This window comes from Phocoena sinus, chromosome 7 (genome assembly GCF_008692025.1).
Source record: "Phocoena sinus isolate mPhoSin1 chromosome 7, mPhoSin1.pri, whole genome shotgun sequence".
NCBI lineage: Eukaryota > Metazoa > Chordata > Mammalia > Artiodactyla > Phocoenidae > Phocoena > Phocoena sinus.
Window position 1 is genome coordinate 70,492,117 of NC_045769.1, and position 21,755 is coordinate 70,513,871.

Consider the following 21,755-nt stretch of genomic DNA (forward strand, 5'->3'; position numbering starts at 1 on the left):
TGCAGCTCAGTATCAAAAAAACAAACATCCCAATGCAAAAATGGGCAGAAGACCTAAACAGACATTTCTCCAAAGAAGATATACAGATTGCCAAAAACACATGAAAAGGGCTTCCCTGGTGGTGCAGTGGTTGAGAGTCCGTCTGCCGATGCAGGGGACATGGGTTCGTGCCCCGGTCCGGGAGGATCCCACATGCCGCGGAGTGACTGGGCCCGTGAGCCATGGCCGCTGAGCCTGCGCGTCCAGAGCCTGTGCTCCGCAACGGGAGACACCACAACAGTGAGAGGCCCGCGTACCGCAAAAAAAAGAAAAAAAAACGAGGGATGATATAGCATCTCAGTGCAAGCAACAGTGAGAATCTGTTACCACCCTTAGACTGAGGGTGCAAGGCAAGGAAGCAGCCACTGAAACCTGGAGGTAGTAGCTGTGTGGAGTGGGCCACCTGACGTGACCTTCAGTAGAGGGATGCACAATGAACTGGATGGAAGCGAACTGAGGAGCAAATACCACAGCCTCACTCTCTTTCCTGCCTCCGATTTCCTTTCAATGCTTCCACTGGCTGATCCCAATCAGAAAAAAGAGAATTCAAGGACACAATTCATAAAGGTCAGCCTCCCAGGGAACAGTTCAATGTAGAGGAGAGTGGAGCAAGAGTGGATCGTTAGAGGCAAGTGGAAAAGATCAAACAGTGAACAAAAATAAATCCAGTAACTTACATTTATAATCCTGCCAAAGTTTAATGATTCTTCAGTTAGAGACTCAACTTACATAATTTTTCTGTAAGGCAAAAATCCAGATAAGTTGCCTAAAGTTAGTATTTATAGAATAATTATATCAAATGGTGAATCTCTCTTTAATTAAATCCAAATGCTTGATTGAGCAACTAGGCTATGGAGATGAGAGAGGGAGAATGAAAGAGAATCCAGGTTTTTATTCAGCCGCCATGATTCCAGTACAGACTTGAGCCACCCATTACAAGAAGCACTGTGGCAACCAGCCCAGAAGAGGAGGTGGGGTGGTGCAGGGAGGAGAAAGGAGGATGTAACCTAGCAACAGAATCTTTAGGCCGCAGTTTGCTCATAAATTTTCAAAATGGAAGTTAGTGATATCAGAAAACGTAATTAAATCAAGAGAAAGTACCAAAAAGGTGTGAGTGAGGACATAGCAAATATCTAGGTATATGAGTAAGAAAGATCAAATATTTTTAAAAATTAAAATTCCTGTGCAAAATGTCTTTCTGTATAGTATTTTAAATACATGTACACATAAAGTAAAAAACTGTTTGGAAGGAAACAGAACTGATTTCTATTGGAAAATGCACGTGCCTAAAATAGAGGTTTTTCAGTATAAATTGGAAAAATTAAATGATTATAGTCTCCACCTTAAAGTATTAACTAAGCAAACATGTATCTTCAGGCTTATGACCCTATGATAGTTATTCAAGAATGAAAAGAATAATTGATATTTAGATCAATTTTGATATTTCCTCCTGATTGATATCTGAGAAACATTCATGTAGCAAACTATCAGCTAACCATATCGTGCAGATAATAAATTAATACCTATAACAGAACAATTTCCCTTTATTTACTGATTTCAGTCATTCAGACACACTCTCTGACTTCAAGAGAATATGTTAATTGGTACACTAACTACATTTTCTTATTTTCTGTATTTTTAACGTTCTGGGATCTGGGTCCTCACTGACTGTCCCTCCCAGGAATAACCACTTCTTCGAGTTAGCAAAAGACTGAACAGGGAGTGTGCCTTTCATCGCAAACCAGCCAGTCCAGAGCCCAAACTCTGAACTATCTCCTCTCTCTGGCTCTTACTTGTCAAGAGGCAATGTCCTCTGCATTAATCTTCCTGGGGCCAGATACCAAGCACCTAGAAGAAACAGCTTCTCTGCCCCAGAGCCTGCTAAAATTATTCAAACCAGCCAATTCTAACCCTGCTTACCCTGCCTTGCCTGGTCATTCCCATGGAAACCAAAATAAAGGCTCCACCCCAGGCTTTCCCCTTACTCCTTCTACCTCCTGACTGACCCTGGTGCTTCCCTATGTGGTCCTGCATGGTCTGGCGTGCCCCCTCCTCTTGGAAACTGTAACAAATTGTTTTTTTGTTTTGTTTTGTTTTGCGGTATGCGTGCCTCTCACTGTTGTGGCCTCTCGCGTTGCGGAGCACAGGCTCCGGACGCGCAGGCTCAGCGGCCATGGCTCACGGGCCCAGTCGCTCCGCGGCATGTGGGATCTTCCCGGACCGGGGCACGAACCCGTGTCCCCTGCATCGGCAGGCGGACTCTCAACCACTGCGCCACCAGGGACGCCCCTAACAAACTGTTTTTTCAATGGCAATCGCCTCCTGATCTGTTGTCCTCATCATACTGGAATAACAATAAAACCTGCATTTTAAAACAATTGGTTCTAGTCATTGTTGTCTATTTTAACTCTTGAAGGAACTGTGCAATACATATTTTAGAGATTGATAATTGACTCCAAGTTCATCTATTGGCTGTGTGACGTTGGGCAGAATAATACAACTTCTATGAATCTCAGTGCACCTTTGCAAAATGGGGAAATTCCCTACTAGCAGATAAATTAGTCCTCTTTCTGTTCTCTGTTTTTATAAGATATAATACTTTATACTAAATTATCTTCCCATTGGGAAATGTAGATTATATCCCTTTTCTGTTATCTGGCAAAAAAAAAATCAATAATTGTACCTAGTTACAGTTTTATTTACTTGAGACCAGCCAAACCAGTGCTGACACAATTAAGATTTGATAGTTAAAACCCCACAAGGTGGCGGCAGAGGCAACACCATCAGCAGCCAGCAGCTCTACAGAGGAGCCTAAGGAAGGAAGGAATCAAGGCAAGTGCCTTTCTGGGAAGGGCGTGCATACACCTGAATGTCTAGGACTTGGCCTGTGCTGCTCTGGGTCTGCTGGGTCATCTAGGGTCCAGGGAACTTACTAAGCCACAAGCAGTGCTTGGCCTCACCTGAGATTCTGGGCCAGCTTTTAGAATTCATTTTGTGAGGAAGCTCAGGTTTTCTCTACAGTTCATTGTGATGTTCTACTAATACTGTATGTTACTATTATTCTTAATCCCTAATTAACAACACACAGCACAGTTATGTGCACATAAGCAGTCTATTCCTGAAAAACAAAATATTTCTGACGTGTAAAACATCGATTACAGTCCAAGCTTGCAGCCTTATTTACAGTCATCCATCTGTTAAAATCATAAATTCTTCATCTTAAAGTATTTTAAAAGAGATCATTTGTAGTAACAAAATAATTTGGACCACGCTATCATTAAAATTTTAAAAATCTCCCACATAGTATGATACGTCCCTCTTGAGGTTTTTAATTGCATTTGAGGGAGAAAGAGTCAATGAAATGAAACCCTCTGTGCTAATTAAGTTCTAAAATTGTGTACCATTTCTGAGGGGTGGGAAGGACCATGCAAGCTCCCCTAGAGCTGTTGAATCTTTATACCCTCAACGCAAACATGCATATAGACACACAAATACAACACACGGATACACACATTCTAATTAGGAATTCGGAGGAGAAAAATTAAATTCTCTTAGGTGTATATCAGGAAATATTTTATTTTAAATATTTTTAAATATTATAAAATTTAATTTTCCTAGCTGAGGTTGAACAAGGGGATGCTCTACTACTTGTTTCAGTTTTCACCTTGCAAACCAGTGTCCTTTTCATCATATGTTTAGTGCTAATTTTTTATATTTTTGTGCTTTTTGTTGGTGATTTCACTGTTTTAAATGGCCCCAAGCATAGTCCTGAAGTGTTATCTAGTGTATCCAAGCACTGGAAGGCTGTGATGTGCCTCAAAGAGAAATATGTGTTAGATAAGCTTCATTCAGGTGTGAGTTACAGTGTTGTTGACCCTGAGTATAATGTCAGTGAATTAACAATATATATTAAATAAGGGGTCTTTAAATAGAAACACACACAAATCAAGGGTATGCATTGATTGGTTTTAAAAATGTTGTGAATTAGGCTCTCAGGAACCTAATACTTCCCCAGGAGAAGTCGTTCCATATTTGCTAATTCAGGGTGAGTTTATAGCGAGTAACAAGACTCCACTGTACTCTCTGTTGGCCCTAGGCTAGCAGAGGTCCTCATCTCTAGTTCTCAACTCTGGCTGGAGAGTGGAATCACAGGTGGAATTGAAAGGAGAAATAATTGACAATAAAGTTCCAATTGTGGAGATTCTGATGCAATAAATAATTGTATATATGTCTCCCTGTGAGTCAAATATACAACTAGGCTTGAGAACAACTTTCTAGCTCACTTTGCCACCACAACAAAGAATTGAATGGCTGCTTTGGTACTTCCTATTGGGGATGCTCTTCAAGGGCAATGTGTGTGCTCAGGTAAGGAAAGCATCTAAAAAACAAATTTTTCTAGCCTTCTCTGGGTTATTTTTGTATTTTAATAGTCAAATAAAATGCCTTGAGCTCCTGTGACAAACAGTGCCTTACTATTAGAAATCAGAATTTTTTAGTATTTTGAGCAGGTATCACTTTATTTTAGGGGAGGTGTCACAGCCCAGTTCTAGCCGATGAGACATATAAAAAAAATTCTGCTGTGAGACTCCAGGGACACTTTTGTTTTCCTTCACTGTGGAGAAGGCAAGTGGGAGAAACTCTATGTTCCATGCTGCTACAACCTACTTTTAACTGGAGTTGTAGGAAGAAATGATGTTCAGAGCTGTAGTAGCCATTTTGCAACCAAGAGAGAAAAGCCAAGAAAATTACAGGACACATCCCAGAGTTCTGACCTCAATGAATCATTGGCTCTTCTTGTTATGTGAGAAAAATCAATTCCTGTTGCTGGGCCACACCTACTCAGGCATCGTCTTTACCTTGAAGCTGAAAGTATGCCTACTGAGATGGCCCTTCGTATCCTGTAGAGCATGGTAAGTCTGGCACAGTTCCTAAGATGTCTGACAATCCCTAGAGGGCTTATGCTCTCATTGTCTCTCTTGGATGGAATTCTCAATCCATGCTCCCTGTCTCACTTTCTACAGATACACTTTTCTCTCTGTGTAGCTCTGCTCCACCACATGGGGCCACTGCCTCTCCTTTATTAACCAAAGCACCACAACACAAACCTATTACATGTGGCAGCCTTTCATGGAAGACCTGGGACTAAGAAGAGTCAGTACAGCAAAGGCAACTCAGGAATGAACTTATTATATCCTGGCCACCCCTGCTGCAGGGAATCTCTCACAGATTCTTTCTCCCCTTGGAATGTCAATACAATCTACCTATGGAGATCTCTTCCTTGGAGATCTCTTCCTCACAGTTGAGGTCACCTCAGCTCACTCTCCGATGAACAGATGTTGAGTGTGTATAGGTATGTGCACACACATGCATTTACACATATATTTGTGCAATTAAATATTGGTAGGAAATGCATTTGAAATATTAATAATGCCTATCTCTGGGTGATAGGATTATAAGTAATTCATATAATCTTCTTCAATATGATGTGATTTTCCCCCTGAAATTTCTACAGTGAATATAAACTATTTTTTCAATAAAAATTAATTTTTTAAAAAGGGTCCAATTCTGGAAAAAATCTGCTGGGCAGCATGTCTGGCAATAGGCTATGAAATATGTTCAAGTTCCGTGTATTAACTTAATATACCAACATTTGTCACAAAGCAATAATAACGCTAGCAACTTGGAATATTCTACTTCTACGATCTAAACGTTGAATTTCTTTTCCTCCCGGAGCTTTCTCTCCTTTCACCTCCACACCTTCCCCCTTCATTCTTATTAATACTGCTCTTCAAATTTAACAAAATCTCTAGCCCTTGGGAAGCTCTCTAGAGCTGTAGTCTCCAAGTACTTTGTTCTTTTATTTTTTATAAATGTATTTATTTTTTTTGCTGCGTTGGGTCTTTGTTTCTGTGCGAGGGCTTTCTCTAGTTGTGGCAAGCGGGGGCCACTCTTCATCGCGGGGCGCAGGCCTCTCACTATCGCGGCTTCTCTTGTTGCGGAGCACAGGCTCCAGACGCGCACGCAGGCTCAGTAGTTGTGGCTCACGGGCCCAGTTGCTCCGCGGCATGTGGGATCTTCCCAGACCAGGGCTCGAACCCGTATCCCCTGCATTGGCAGGCAGATTCTCAACCACTGTGCCACCAGGGAAGCCCCAAGTACTTTGTTCTTGATCCCTATCAGCTAAAATATTTGAACACGAACCCCAATAAATATATATATTTAGAAAATCTTTACATGTACAAATATATATATATAAATATATATATATGTATTTAGAAAATCTTTACATGTACAAATATAATGACATATCCTAAACTACAAACAATATAAACAATACAAACTTAAAAGTAAGGGATCAGGGCTTCACATGTGCACACTTAAAACCAAAAGTTTATAACTGAAATTTTGGAAGTAATTAAGAAATGGGTATCATGATCTAGTAAACTTAGAATTTTTTTCTATTTTGGAACTATTTATGTTTTTGAAATATAAACAATATCCTTTTTTTTAACATCTTTATTGGCATATACTTGCTTTACAATGTTGTGTTAGTTTCTGCTGTGCAGCAAAGTGAATCAGTTATACATATACATATATCCCCATATCCCCTCCCTCTTGTGCCTCCCTGCCACCCTCCCCATCCCATCCCTCTAGGTGGTCACAAAGCACCCAGCTGATCTCCCTGTGCTATGCGGCTGCTTCCCACTAGCTATCTATTTGAGAATGGACCTGAGGACACGGGGAGGGGGAAGGGTAAGCTGGGACGAAGTGAGAGAGTAGCATTGACATATAAACGGTATCCTTTCAATAAACTTTTCTGCTAAATCAGCCTATCAGCTTTTGTTTCTTGCAAAAGGGATCCTGTGTAAGTATCAGTTAGATGGCTAGTTATTATGTAATTTTATGTGTATAACTAAGTTATTTCCTCTATCAACTGTACATTCGTTCAGGGCTAGCAACATCTTTTACTCATCGTTTGTATAAAAATGCTGGCAGTCATGTATAGGGCATGTATAACATGCCAGGACTAGTGCTAAGTGCTTCCAACAACCTTATGACATAGTACTGGTATCATTCTCATTCTCGTTTTACAACTGAGAAATTTGAGGTTATTTTCCTAAGATCACACAGCAATTAAGAGGCAGTGCTGAGATGTGAATCCTGATATCCTGAGCTCACAGTCTCTAAGCTTAATCACAGCTCTATTCTGCTAGTCAAAGGGCATCTAACTGTAAATTACACAGAATAGGCTCTTTATTGATATAATTTAGTAAACAAGTGAAAAAAGCAGAGCAACAATTCTAGAAGCATTTCCTCATCAAATTAAATTTATTGTCATTTTCTTTGGAAAAGGCATTACTGCCATGTGTGGCCATTAAGTTGTAGTTCTAGTTTGTCAAAGAAGTGGCAGTTATGATTTTTACTACTTCTTAGCTGTAGAAAACTCAAATGGTAAGTTGGATAACAGCAAGAATCTGTTATCTAGCACCTTCCTGAACTACAATTTAAAAAACAAAATGCTAAAAGGTGACTTTTAAAACTGATGGAGACTGAAATATTTCTCTTGGGTTTAAAAAGAAAAGGCAGCTCTAGAAAAAAGGAAAAGATATAGCTCAGTATAACTTCCTACCTCAAAGGAGAAAGGAAACAGAAACTTATGTTTAGAAACAATAAGGAGGATGTTAATAAAAGTTATCTTAAGAAATGTGGCAGAGGAAACCCTTATTAAAACAAAAACGAAAATAAACTAAACCATGGTGCAAAAATATAGATGAAGAAAAAGGATACATTTTGAGAGATTGGCTTTCTTTTTCCTCAACTTCTTTCCTCCAGCAGTGGCTCTATCAAGACTATGGTAGAGCTTCCCTGGTGGCGCAGTGGTTGAGAGTCCGCCTGCTGATGCAGGGGACGCGGGTTCGTGCCCTGGTCCAGGAGGATCCCACATGCCGCGGAGCGGCTGGGCCCGTGAGCCATGGCCGCTGAGCCTACGTGTCTGGTGCCTGTGCTCCGCAACAGGAGAGGCCACAACAGTGAGAGGCCCGCGTACTGCAAAAAAAGAAAAAAAAAAAAGAAAAAAAAGACTATGGTAGATTCCCAAAAATAAAGAGGTTTCTATTTTCCCTCAGAATCAGTCCTCATCACTCAATCTTCATCCAGCAAAGTGACTCTTACCTGAAAGTAAATATGTATTGATAATTTTTATTGATGGGTATTATGTGATACTAACGGTGAGGGTCAGGAGAGGGCATCTATATGGAAAATCAACCAGTGAAACTGCAATGTGCATTATTAGCTAGATCTTACCAGAGTCCTCATAGCACTTATCCTCACCTGGCACACTGTATATTTTCTAGTTATTATTTATTTTCTGTCTTCCCACTCCCATTAGAATGTCAGACCCATAAAAGTAGGAACTTTGTTTAGTTTTATAAACTGCTCCTAGAGCAACACTGGTCAGATAGTAGGTTCTTTTTTTTAAAAAAATAGATTTACTTAATTTATTTTTTGGCTGCTTTGGGTCTTCGTTGCTGTGTGCGGGCTTTCTCTAGTTGCGGTGAGCAGGGGCTGCTCTTCGTTGCAGTGTGAGGGCTTCTCATTGCGGTGGCTTCTCTTGCTGTGGAGCACGGGCTCTAGGTGCGCAGGCTTCATTAGTTGTGGCACACAGGCTCAGAAGTTGTGGCACATGGTCTTAGTTGCTCCGCGGTATGTGGGATCTTCCTGGACCAGGGCTCGAACCCATGTCTCCTGCATTGGCAGGCGGATTCTTAAGTGCCACCAGGGAAGCCCTACATAGTAGGTTCTTAATAACAATTTTTAAAGCGATTGAATGAATGAATGAATGATATAATCTAAATACCAAACATTTAAACTTCCACTTTTGACCCTCTTTCACCAGGACAGCAATTCTGTGATGTTAAGAAGATGTCATTATTTCCCCATATTTAATAAGCAACCCCTTTTTATTCCCCAATGTTTGAAACTAAAGGACGGACGGATGAGTAACAGGGGACAGAATGTTTTTTGGTTGGTTTGTTTGTTTGTTCTTGCTTTAACATACTGAATAAAACCTGCCAGCACCTGAGGGGGTGAGGGGGACTTTAATAGCCCTAACAGATATCTTTGTAGACATATAACTAAAATTGATAATTTGAATACTTTTGTAGAAATGTCTAATGTGGTTATCTTCTACCTACAAGATAAATTCTCCAAAGTAAATAAAGATATGGTCATATTTTATGAAGAGACAGCAAAGAATAGCATAAATCAGGCCCACCTGCAAGGCCAAGGTTCTATTTCACTTCAACAACTTTCACTGTGTGTTTGACATTAAGCCAGCTGCCGCGTCAAGGCAAATAAAATTCCCATTCAGGGGGAAAATCAGCAAGGGCCTACTATTTGTAGAGTATTGTACTGGTCCTGTGTAAATGTGTCCTTTCTTCAAGCAGCTTACAATCCTTGGGGAAGAAAAAAGGCTTAGCTACATAATATAATTAGCAAATAATATAAGACAACAGCTATAAAGTACTCAATTGGGTATTTTCTATGCCTCCGGTAAATACAAAGATTCTGTGTTTCACTTATCCAGTCCAAAACTCCACCAAGCTTCCCTGGCCTATCCAAACTTCATTGAATATGCATTGCTAGCAGATTCCTTTTCCTAAATATATCTTTTTGACAGCCTAAATGACCCCTTCCTCCTCCATATAATTCTGGACCATGAGGTTCTCATTATGAAGCAGATAAACTACCACCCACAGTCATCCAGGGTTGCAGAACACCTGAATGAGTAGCCACGTGAAGGACTCACATTTATGTGGCTTCTGTACTGAACCAAAGCTGCCACTTCTCAGTGTGGGTGTCTCTTCCCTCATGACATAGACAAATGTTGATGTTTACTACAAGTTGGTACATTAGTTGCTAATTAAGTTCCTAGCTGCTTCAGCCAAAACTTGCTGTATTGAATCCAAGAAAAGAATGGCAGCTACATCAAAAATAAGTTGTTGGGGATTTTGTTTTGTTTTATTAAAGGAAAGTTGTATATTAAAGAATATGGGGAACTTACATACTGGGAGATGGGAAACCTTCAGTCTTGGCTTCCTCCTAAGCTGAGTTGGTGGTTCAAGTCCTTCAGCATCTGTCGTCACTAGGCCTTGGTCAAAGCCAAATAAATACTACTATCTATGCATGAGGCGATACAGTTAATTGCTTATCATTACTTGCTCTTTTGCATACCCACCCACAAATTCCCAAAGAGTTACTTCTTGGGGACCCACAGAAGGGCAGGTTTGTTCTGGAAAGGGTACAGAGGTCACTTCATCCTGGGGTTCAGGGCTTAACACATCTCTGAAAAGATGTCTTCTTAGCTTCATCTCTCTGCCTGTCCCCTGTAATCTTACCACTCAGGCGCGGCCAGGGGCTGCCTGCATTCACCAGCCAAGGCTAACACCTTGCTGCTGACATCAGGATCTGTGGCAGTTTCTCTTCCCCTCTGGGCTGGGAAGCCCCCAGTCACGCGCTTGCACCCCCTCCACATCTTAGCTGACAAGGGGTGATGCGAGACGGCCCTGGGAAAGAAGTCTGAATTTTAAGGCCAAACCCTGCAAGGTAGACGAAATACCCGCTGGCATTGCTGGAGCGCTGCTGTCTTACTCGCTGGAAGAGAGAATTCCCTTTCCTTTTCTTTTTCCCACAGGGCCCTTGACCGAAGGACTGTGCATACCGGAACCGACCAAAGGGTGGCTCCTCCCAGAGCAGACACTCCCCGCCCGGCGGATTACGTGTGGAAAGTCCTGAAGCAGAGAATCGAAACAGAAACCGCAATCAGGCAAACTATATAACTGCCTGGCGGAAAGCTGGCCCAGAAGCTTCCACCCCAGTGCGCAGACGAGGCGCACCGGTCCCCGGCCCCTGCGAGCGAGCGCCCGCCGCCGCCGCGTCCTGCCTACCTGCCCGCCTGCCCAGGTGCGACCGCGCCCTCGCGCGCCCGCCTGGGCGTCGTGCAGGCAACCCCGTCGTTGCCAGGAGCATCGCTGCAGACCCTGCCGCTCCAAAGCAGCGGGCCACACATCTCATCCGCTGAGCTGAGAACAGCAACTTGTCCGTCTATTGGGGAGAATCTTCTCCGGCCTCTGAGAAGGAAAGATGTCGTCGGATGGGTATTCCGCAGACAAGAATTTCTGCTATCTCATTTCGTGTTTCAGGGCCCGAGTGAAAATGTACATCCAGGTGGAGCCAGTACTGGACTACCTGACCTTTCTACCTGCAGACGTGAAAGAGCAGATTCAGAGGACGGCCGCCACCACCGGGAACATGCAGGCAGCTGATCTGCTTTTGAACACCTTGGAGAAGGGGGTCTGGCCCCTCGGCTGGACTAGGATGTTTGTGGATGCCCTCCGGCTAGCAGGCAACCCCTTAGCCGCCCGCTACGTGAACCCTGAGCTCACCGACTTGCCCTCTCCGTCCTTTGAGAATGCTCACGATGAGTGTCTCCAATTGCTGAACCTCCTTCAGCCCACACTGGTGGACAAGCTTCTGGTTACAGATGTCTTGGATAGATGTGTGATGGAGGAGCTGTTGACAGTTGAAGACAGAAATCGGGTAGGTGTCAGTTCAAATGGAGCTGGACTTGTAGGCAGATACAGGTATTGCATCTCGGGGTTGTTCCTCCATTTGCCCCATTCCAAATGTTCTTTGATATCTTTTGGTAAATTTGGATCCCTCCTTGAGAAGAGAATATCTAGGCTTTTAAAAACATAATTTTGAAAACGGCTACTTTTCTAATTCTTTCACTGAAATAAACTAAAGAGGAGTTAACTTTAGAATAATAATGTATGCTAATAGACGACATTTATTAAACACTTACTGTGTGCAATTAGTATCATTTGCAAAATGTATTATCAGAGTTCATGCTTGCAATAATCTATTGAGGTTTTTTTATGTTATTAACTGTGCCGTTTTACAGATGAGAAAACTGAGGCAGTTTAAATAACTTGCCGAAGTTCTCCCAGGAAGACATTAGCAGAGCTAGGGATTTAGTTCCTGATGGTGTGAAATTTTATGTCTTATTTTATAAAGTTCCATAGAACAGGGATCAGCAAACCATGATCCATGGGCTAAATCCAGCCCGAAAGCTAAGAATGGTGTTTAAATTTTAAAATTTTCAGTTCATAAAGAAAGTTTTATTGGAACACAGCCAGTGCTCATTCATTTACATGCTATGATTGCTCTCCCGCTTTAAGAGCATTTGTACAGAGACGTATATCCCACAAAGCCTAAAATATTTATTATCTGGGCTTTAAACAAAACATTTGCCAATATCTGGCCTATATTATGCACTATACCATTTAATTTTGGTCCAAATGGGGAAACTACATAGTACACACACACAGACACACACACTTTTTTTTTCTTTACTCAAAGTTTCAACTCTCTGGGAATCAAAAATTGGAGATAATTAACTGAAAAAATATGTTGCTAGTTGCAGTTTTTCATATTAATAAAAGAATAGTGGACTTTTTACGTGGCATTTTGACAGGATGAATTTTACAGGTGACTTTACACTTAATGTTTTATTGTTCATTGTTTTTCAATGAGCGAGGATGTCCTGTGGAGTATAGAAATGCTTACCTATTTAAATCTGACTTACTCAGGGTGTGCGTCAAAAGTCTTATTTTGAAAGGCATGTAGGCAAATAAACCCATTTTGAGGGTCAAAGTCTAACATGCTATGATTTTTGACACTTTCTTTCTCTCTTTCTTTTTAATTCATCAACTGTTTGTATCCTTGTTACAAAGTTCTGGGCACGGGACTCCTATCAGCCTATGATGTGACTTGGTCTTTAGTGACTAAAGTTAATACTCCTTCGTCCACTTGACAGCCATAGGGCCTGTCCAAAGACCCAAGCATGCATCTAATTCTGAAGACTGGATTTCCCAACTAGTAAATTACATTACACTGTTGTCGGTAACGTTTATGTAGTTTTGTGTATTGAGAACCAGCTAGAACGCATTATAGTAGTCCAGCTGGATATGACAAATGTGTACATCACTGTGGCAGAAACTTAATTTGGAAGACAGTATGCAGCCTTCAAGCCAGCTGGAGATGGAAGATGGCATTTCCAGCCACAGTAGCTGTTAGGAAGTCCAGAAGCAACAGAGTCCAGTAACACCACAAAGCTGTTTATGTTTGGTGGGTACGATGTCCCGATTGCCAGCGAAACAGCACTTCTCCTTATTTACTCTAAATATGTCTGCCTATCAGCATCACTTTTGTCTTGCCTGGATTGAATTTCTGCCAGCTAGTTTTTATCCAAGTTCTTGATTCTGGCAAGCTTGGAGGCAGCTAGCAGGAATGCAAGGGATTTGACACAAAGAAGATATTGAGTAAAGGGACATTTGTGTAGTGGTAGCAGTTAAGGCCAAAGCAACCCAAATCCTCCCTCAGAGTCGTATTTCAAAGGAGGCCCTGAAAGCTAGAGGAGCTATGTATCTGAGGCTTTCAAAGGAGCAATAGTGTCTGCGTGAAACTTTGGAATAGTTTTTGTACACGTCATTTTACAGGTACCATCAGTCTCAAAAGGAATCAATGGCGGATGATGGAAAGGCACCACTAGGTTTAGAAGAATCCACAGCATGTTGATATGGGGTCCTTGAGGAATGTTTATCGTATAACAGCAAAGTGTAGTGGGGAAAGCATGGGAATTTGGAATGGCAAGACCTGGATTTGAGATCTATCTCTGTTTCTTACCATCTGCGTTACTTTGGACTACATTATTTGTTTCCTGATCCTAAGTGTACCCATGAAAATGGACATAATAATAATTTCCTCTCTCATTCACAGTATTTTATTGAACGTGAGTGAGAAATAGTGTTTATGAAAAAGCTTTATAAATAAGAAAGAGCTGTTTGGTTATGATGGTGACTTCTATTATTTATTTGGTCACATTTCCTTGTGAATTTAAAGTTTCAGGGATTTAGGTAAATACCCCATGTTGAAATTGAGATCTGCCTCCTAAAGTCCCTGGATTAAACTGTGATTTGAGGGAGAAACAATGCTTTTCATCTAAGGATGAAACCAGAACCCAGTTAGGACTAAGTATAATATTGGTGCTTAATAAGTATTGATTGACTGGATTTATTTCCAAGGAATTGTCTGGAATAAGAAATGAAAACACTTGGAGTAATGAATTGCCTTGCCAGGCATTGGGGAATGGATGGGTGGATGATGAATATAAGATCTCCAAATCTGCTTTTTTGACACCTTAAAATAGCATTTAACTAAGAAATCAGAACTTCTAAAAAAAATATTTTATTTTAATGCTTTTCCTGTTTTCCGGTTGACACTTTCTACTTGATCTTGGATTCTCACCTCCACCTCCCAATCCCTGCCCCTCTTACATAAGCACTTCTAAAAACATGGTCCTAGATTTAGTTTTGTGACCAGCAGTACCCAAAGAAATTTATTTAATCGACTGATTATTCATTCATTTGGTTTAAATTTATGGAACAACACCTTGCATCAGACACCATGCTAGTGCTGAAATGATTAGAGAATAACACAAATACTGTCTGTGCTTTCATGGAGTTTACGATGCAGTGTTGATCAGTGTTCATTCTTCTAACAAATAATTAAAGAATGTCTAGTATATGTGAGGCACTATTGCAAACACTGAGGACTCAGTAATAAATACAAGAATCACTTTATAGATCATTATAATAGAATGCTCCCTAACAGCAAGGGGGTGTCCCTGTACTGGCCTGCTTCTATTTAGATGCTAAGTGACATCGTAGCACATCCATGACTTAGACAGCCATGAACTGTGGATCATGTAAACATCTCTATAGTGTTTTTTAAAAAAAATAATTAATTTGTTTATTCATTTATTTATTTTTGGCTGTGTTGGGTCTTCGTTGCTGTGCAGGCATTCTCTAGTTGCCTCAGGCAGGGCCTACTCTTCATTGTGGTCCACGGGCATCTCACTGCAGTGGCTTCTCTTTTTGTTGCAGAGCAAGGGCTCTAGGTACGCCGGCTTCAGTAGTTGTGGCACACAAGCTCAGCAGTTGTGGCTCACGGGCTCTAGAGCCCAGGCTCGGTAGTTGTGGCACGTGGGCTTAGTTGCTCCGCGGCACGTGGGATCTTCCCGGACCAGGGCTCGAACCCGTGTCCCTTGCATTGGCAGGCGGATTCTTAACCACTGCACCACCAGGGAAGCCCCTCCACACTGTCTTAATATCAATTTGAACAGATTAAGTAAGCTGCATGTTTCAGCCCTGCCCAGTTCAAAGCATCAAACATCTATAGTCCTAGAAGACACTCTGTACCTTTCATTTACACAGTAGAACTGCAGATAATATCACCAGTCCAACTAGAAACCCTCCAGTTCCATCTACATGAAGTTGATATTAGAGTTAATCTCCTTCTAGCTCATTGTAATGTCAGGTAAATTAGGATGGGTAAGAATTTTATTAGCAACAAAAAGTACAAATAAGAAATTAGTTATGTCATTGTGACAATACATAGTCATTCAGAAAGACATTAACTTTTGGAGGGAACTTGGTCTTTAAAAATTCTTTGTTTTTAACGTAAGAGTTTTGCTTCCTGATTTACTGGTACTGAGGGTTGAGCTCTGCTATATTAAAAGGTCACCATTATATTTAAATAGCTATCTACGGTTGTTCTGAGGGGGAAGAAAGCATTTTTATCTAACTTTACAATTGTGTTGGCAAGCCAGTGCTTAAAGGAAATATCTTTGGTTTCTCTACTGATTTCTGTTAGAAAAAACATAGATCAAAGAATTCAGGGAGCTTCCCTGGTGGCGCAGTGGTTGAGAGTCCGCCTGCCGATGCAGGGAACATGGGTTCGTTCGTGCCCCAGTCCGGGAGGATCCCACATGCCGTGGAGCGACTGGGACCGTGAGCCATGGCCGCTGAGCCTGCGCGTCCAGAGCCTGTGCTCCGCAACGGGAGAGACCACAGCAGTGAGAGGCCCGCGTACTGCAAAAAAAAAAAGAATTCAGGATATGAAAGCATTGAACTGTATTACCCACAAACTCATATTTATTTTACACTCTATAAATTAGTTAACAATGTATCCATAGACATTTTTAACTTCATATTCAGAGAATACATTCAGTGGGGAAGGAACATGAGTGGGAATCATTATATGTCCTGTTTCAGGCTCAAGTCTAAATATTCATTTCCCAAGAATTTCAGTAATCAGGTGTATTTTTTTTTTTTTTTTTGAGGTACGCGGGCCTCTCACTGTTGTGGCCTCTTCCGTTGCGGAGCACAGGCTCCGGACGCGCAGGCTCAGTGGCCATGGCTCACGGGCCCAGCCGCTCCGCGGCATGTGGGATCCTCCCGGACCGGGGCACGAACCCGTGTCCCCCGCATCGGCAGGCAGACTCTCAATCACTGTGCCACCAGGGAAGCCCTATTGGGATCTTATATATAGGAGAACAGATTAAGTAAAAAACATCGTGTGATTGCTTTAAAGGGAATTGATGTACTTTCTAGCACCCAAACTAGGAAGATTTCTTAAAAATTCAGAATCTTGATGACCCTGCTAAAATTGCACGGGTATTATATATGTAGTTCCACATTCAAATAATAAAAAGACTTGCAGGAAATAATGGCATAATGATTCTCAAATGCCTGAACTCAGTAAGGACAAAGCAAGCTTGACAAATACAATTCTACAGTAAAGATCGACTAACTGGTTAATAGTCAAAGAAGATTTAGTGGCTATAATATGCTTAGGTTTTTAAGTGTAAGTATTTATTGCAGTGCTTCACTTGTTCATTTTAGAGAAATGCTTTCTGATTACTACTTCTGTGGAATGAGTTTAAAGCTGATAAAAGGCTGAGATAATTAAAAATGGAAATGGTTGAGTTAAAAATAAGGTGCTCAAACCAGTCTCATTTAGCATCTTTAGAGATTACTGCTTAAATTAGCAGGTAATAAATAGAGATGTTACAAACATCAGAGAAGACAAAGAATTTCCATTAGAAAATTAACAAAATTAAAGAAAAGTAGGAAATGAGCAAGAATCTGCTTAGAGATGCTGTGGGGGAGATGGACTGAAATCGCCTAAATTTTATTAAGTCAAGTAGTCATTTTAACCACTTCTTGTCAGAAAATGAACTTAAAATTGGAGACAATTACCAGCTATAATTACAGCTCAGTAAGGCAGTATTCAGCCTCTGAAGCCAATGCCTGGGATCTAATTCTACCTCTGCCATTTACTAGCTTTGTGGCCTTAGGGAGGTAACTGGACTTCTCTGAGCCTTGGATTTCTGATCTGTAAAATGGGTTAATATCGGCATCTTCTTCAGAGTTGTTGGGTTGATATATGCAAAACATGTATAATAACATAACTATCTATTAGCTGATGAAATGAACATAGTCTTTGGGTAGAAATCATGTGGTATAATCTTGTACTAAGTAGTGTCTGCTGGTGAAATGTTTGTAAAGATAGATGCTTTTCCCAGTCATCATAATAATAAACACTGAATTCGTACCAGACATTGTTCCAAAAATGTGAATTCCTGAAATTAAATGGTTATTGGATATATTTATAGGACTAGAAAATACACAAATTCGTAGGAAACAATTAATCTAGCTGAATAGTCCATATTATACATGTAAAGATGGGCAAATGTTGAGAAAGACCTTTGAGAGTATGTAAGTTAGTACTTCTTACCTAAGCTGCTGATTAGAATCAAGAGGTGCTTTTGAAAAAAATTTCTGGTTTCCCCCCATGGACAAATCAGAATCTCTGGGGGTAGATTTCAGACATCAGTATTTTATAAAGCTCCTCAGGTGATTCTAACATGCAGCTAGGATGGACAAATGCTGTCATTTCATTTCAGTTGCTTCATTTTACACATGTAGAAACTGAGGTCTGGAGAGGAAGTGGCTTGACTAATGGCCCAGCAAGTTGATGGTGTCCTGCCTAATTTCTTTCTGGTCTAAATGTGATCTTTTCTCCAAATGTTTGGTGCTGTATGAAGAACTGGGGAGATGCACTGTAGTAAGGATTACACAAATGATTCACATTTAAAAAGATTTACTAGATTAATCTAAAGGAGAAATTAAATGAAGGTTAAAAATAGTAATGAATGGATATAGAAATGCTTCTGCCCAATACTTAAAAAAAGGAATATAGAAATAAATGTCTTATAATGTTAAGTAAATACAAATTTTTAAAAAGATGTATTATAGCAGTAATAAATAATACAAATATTAAAGAATATAAATCTCTGATAGTAATTACTTATTCCATAGTGGTAATAGTGAAGAAAGAGAGGTCGGATAAGAAATGTTTGATTTCCTGTTTATAGGCTCCATGAGTTGAAAAGATATAGCAAGCCCTAGATATACAGAAAGAAATTGATGCAAATAGGCATAACATGGCTAGAAATTAAAGACGCCTTCTTTTGCACACTTATTCAGAATGGCGGAGGTAAAACATGTTTCCTAAGTGTCAGCTTTGAATATCTCAATAGTGTATATTTAAAAGGGGGATTGGCCCAGGGATTTTTTTCCCCCTAGAATCCAAAATTTCTGTAAGCGGTATTGCTGTTTTCTTTAGTATTTGAATATGAGCCTTTCTACATATGCTTGATTGTGCGATTTTTCTAAAGGCTAGTTCCTGTTTAAATTTATTCATAAGATAGTTGGACTTCTTTAATTCTGCTTTTTTCTTAAAACAGGTTTCTGCTGCAGAAAATAATGGAAATGAAGCAGGGGTAAGAGAGCTACTGAAAAGGATCGTGCAGAAAGAAAACTGGTTTTCTACGTTTGTGACTGTGCTGAGGCAAACAGGAAACTATGCGCTTGCCCAGGAGTTAACAGGCACCGATTGCTATGAAAGCAATGCAGGTATTGCTAATTCTGCAAAGGAAGGGTTTTTGCGTTTCGCCCAGTGACTGAGAGTTTAATGAAACCTGTAGACACAGTGCCAAATACTAGGGTATGTAGAATCAAAATTTCAAGCGATTTTGAGAGGTATGTTTTCTTCGTTTTACAAATGAGGAAACTGCTGCTTGGGAAAAGATGAACCTTCCAAAGACCACAGCACTCAGCAAGCTGGGCTGGAATATTGGCAGCTGACTCCTTGTCCAACATGTTTTCCATTTCCCATCTTATTTTGGAAACAAAGTAATTGTCTGAGATTTTTATCAAGATAATTTCAACATTGCCTAGACAAATAAATTGGAAGAAAATATTTTAGTGGTTATTACAACTGCTGCATAGTCTTCTGGACATTTATATAAATTTTTAAGGAATTTATTAAACATTTGATAAAAGGTCTGTAGTTGCTAACATATCACAGTGTTACTTTCTGTGAGTTTTTAGAAGTATTCAATTATAATAATAAAAATAACATTTTAGAGCTCTTTCACATATATCATTTGTAAATCTAATATAATCTGCCATCTTATTTTTCTTTACAGAGTATGTATCCTGTGCTTTTAAAAATATCGTATGTAAGACAAATTGAAGTTTAATTGGTAATGAATGATTACCAACTTATAATTGGTATAATTTATTCACAATTATATATAATTTAAATGATTATAATCATTTCAAGCTTACTTCACTTCTTTTATTCAGTCATTCAATCAACATGTAATGAGTACCAGACACTGTTCTAGGTGCTGGGGATATGGATTTAAATGAGACATACAAAGTCCCCATTCCCATAAACCACACTTCCTAGTGGAATAAAAAACACAGTGAACAATTTTCTAAGTTACTTATGCAAAAGAAAAACAGATAGTTACTAAATTATTAGAGTAAATAGCATATTATGATTTTATGCTGTATTATTTATGAAATAGCTTAATTTTGCTCAGTGGTTAGAAATACACACAATATATATATACACATATATATCTAGTGTATATATACACATACACACAACAGTGTGTATGTATGTGTGTGTATATGTATATATAGCAAGAGAGACAAACATAAACACACACAAATATTTTTACTATGAAACATTGAAAAGCCCAGAAGAATTACAAAATAGTATTAATGGACCTGTGTGTAAATGAATCATGGGGAGTGAAGTGTAATCCATGTTTAGGGAAGGTCTTCTTGCTTCAGCCCAAAGCAAATGCTGTATGGTGTCATATGTTTGGGATGGCCACAAAGTGAAAAGCTCAAGAGGTTCCCCTTTTTGAGATTATCTAGGGATTTGAGGGGGATTTATTCAGCCAAATGTGGTTAATCCAGCTTTCAAAAGCCAAGCAGTAATTCCATGATCTGTCCACTAGCAGGTCTCCCAGTTTCCACTGTCATTGTTTCTATTTCCACAGCAAAGTGTAACTGTATTTAAAAAAAAATCCCTCTCGGTAGAAGCACCTTGATTTTGCTTCAGTTCTCTGGAATGGGCTCAGTGGTGCCACTTGCTTGCAACATCAAGATTATGGGTTCTTTTGCGTTTATATATTATGGCCCAGCTATTATTTCCACAGTGTAACTCTAATGCCAGTTTGCTAATTCTAAAGGGACTTCAGGCCAAACTTACATACAATAATGGGGCCAAATTTCTCCTACATACCTCAAGGATGAGCTGGACCCCAGTGCAGATCACACCCTCTCATGATGAGTTCCCTTTCAAGACCTCGTGGGACCATTTCCATCCATGACAAACACCCTAGGACTTGAACTTCAAAGGGAAATGACTGCAGTCTCAATTTTTTTGTTCCCTGGGAAATTTTGGCCTCAGTGTATCGAGGGATATTAGAAAGAGCAGCCTTGCAGATCACAAAAGACCTTGTTATATCCATCCCCCAAAGTAGAGGGTACTTACCCATTTTACGGTTGTGTACTAGTTTAGGAAAAAGTCTAAAAGATCAACTCTAAGTGTCTTCTAGCTTCTCCTGACATAGACAACGTCTCGCCATATTTCTGTCTTTTTTTTGTTGGGGGGGAGCGGAGCAACAAGTTACATACAACATATTTCTTTCTAAGATATTTTTAAGTTCCACTTTACAAGGTGCCTTGTTGGAAGCGAATGTGATTTTTCAAATTCTAATGCTTTGAACGATAGCAATCCTAGGTAAAGTATATATACACGTAATACCTGTATAATAAGACACCTCATCATATACCTCATCTAATATTCACATGCCTTCCTCTTTACTTTCCTTATAATATGCCATAACTTCGTATTATGATTAAGTCTTTACACGTCTGTTTCAGAATGGCTTGGGGACTAGTTTATCCAAACTCTCCTAGCCTGTGCACATAATGTCGGCTGGCCAAGGCCAAACACTTTATAAAAGGGATAAAGGCCTTCTGAAAAGAAAAAAGTGGCACCAATTATCCATCATCCTTTTCGCCCTCCCTGGTCCCCTGACAGGATCCTCTTACATTTGGGGCTTTTCCTTCTTTCAACCAAAGTGGGTGATGATGGATGTTACCCCAGATATGTGGGCTCTTACAAAGACAGGGAGCCCAGTAGAAAGGGATTTCTAAGCTTCTTTTGAAGGTTGGATGGAAGATGCAATCCCCTTCTGGGACTCAGCATCCTTACACTCTCACTACCCCTACCAGCAGTCAGGGTGCTTCTGACCAACTCATTCCAAGTAAGTAGGGCTTACTTCTCATGTCCTCCACTGAAAATCCAATCAGGGGAGTCAGGAATTTAAATATTGTTTGCTAACCTGTACATATTATTAAGGGAATCTAACCATTTTTCTA

The 21,755-nt window shown here is 40.2% G+C and overlaps 1 protein-coding gene across 1 annotated transcript in view; it reads left to right on the forward strand.

Moving 5' to 3' along the window:
- The first annotated feature begins 10,831 nt into the window (after positions 1 to 10,831).
- The window catches only part of IFIH1 (interferon induced with helicase C domain 1), a 56,194-nt gene continuing 45,270 nt past the window's right edge, over positions 10,832 to 21,755 (forward strand). The window contains exons 1-2 of the mRNA XM_032638055.1: positions 10,832 to 11,637; positions 18,752 to 18,920. Coding sequence (XP_032493946.1) covers positions 11,182 to 11,637; positions 18,752 to 18,920 — 625 coding nt within the window. The 5' untranslated portion in view covers positions 10,832 to 11,181. The remainder of the gene's footprint in view (positions 11,638 to 18,751; positions 18,921 to 21,755) is intronic.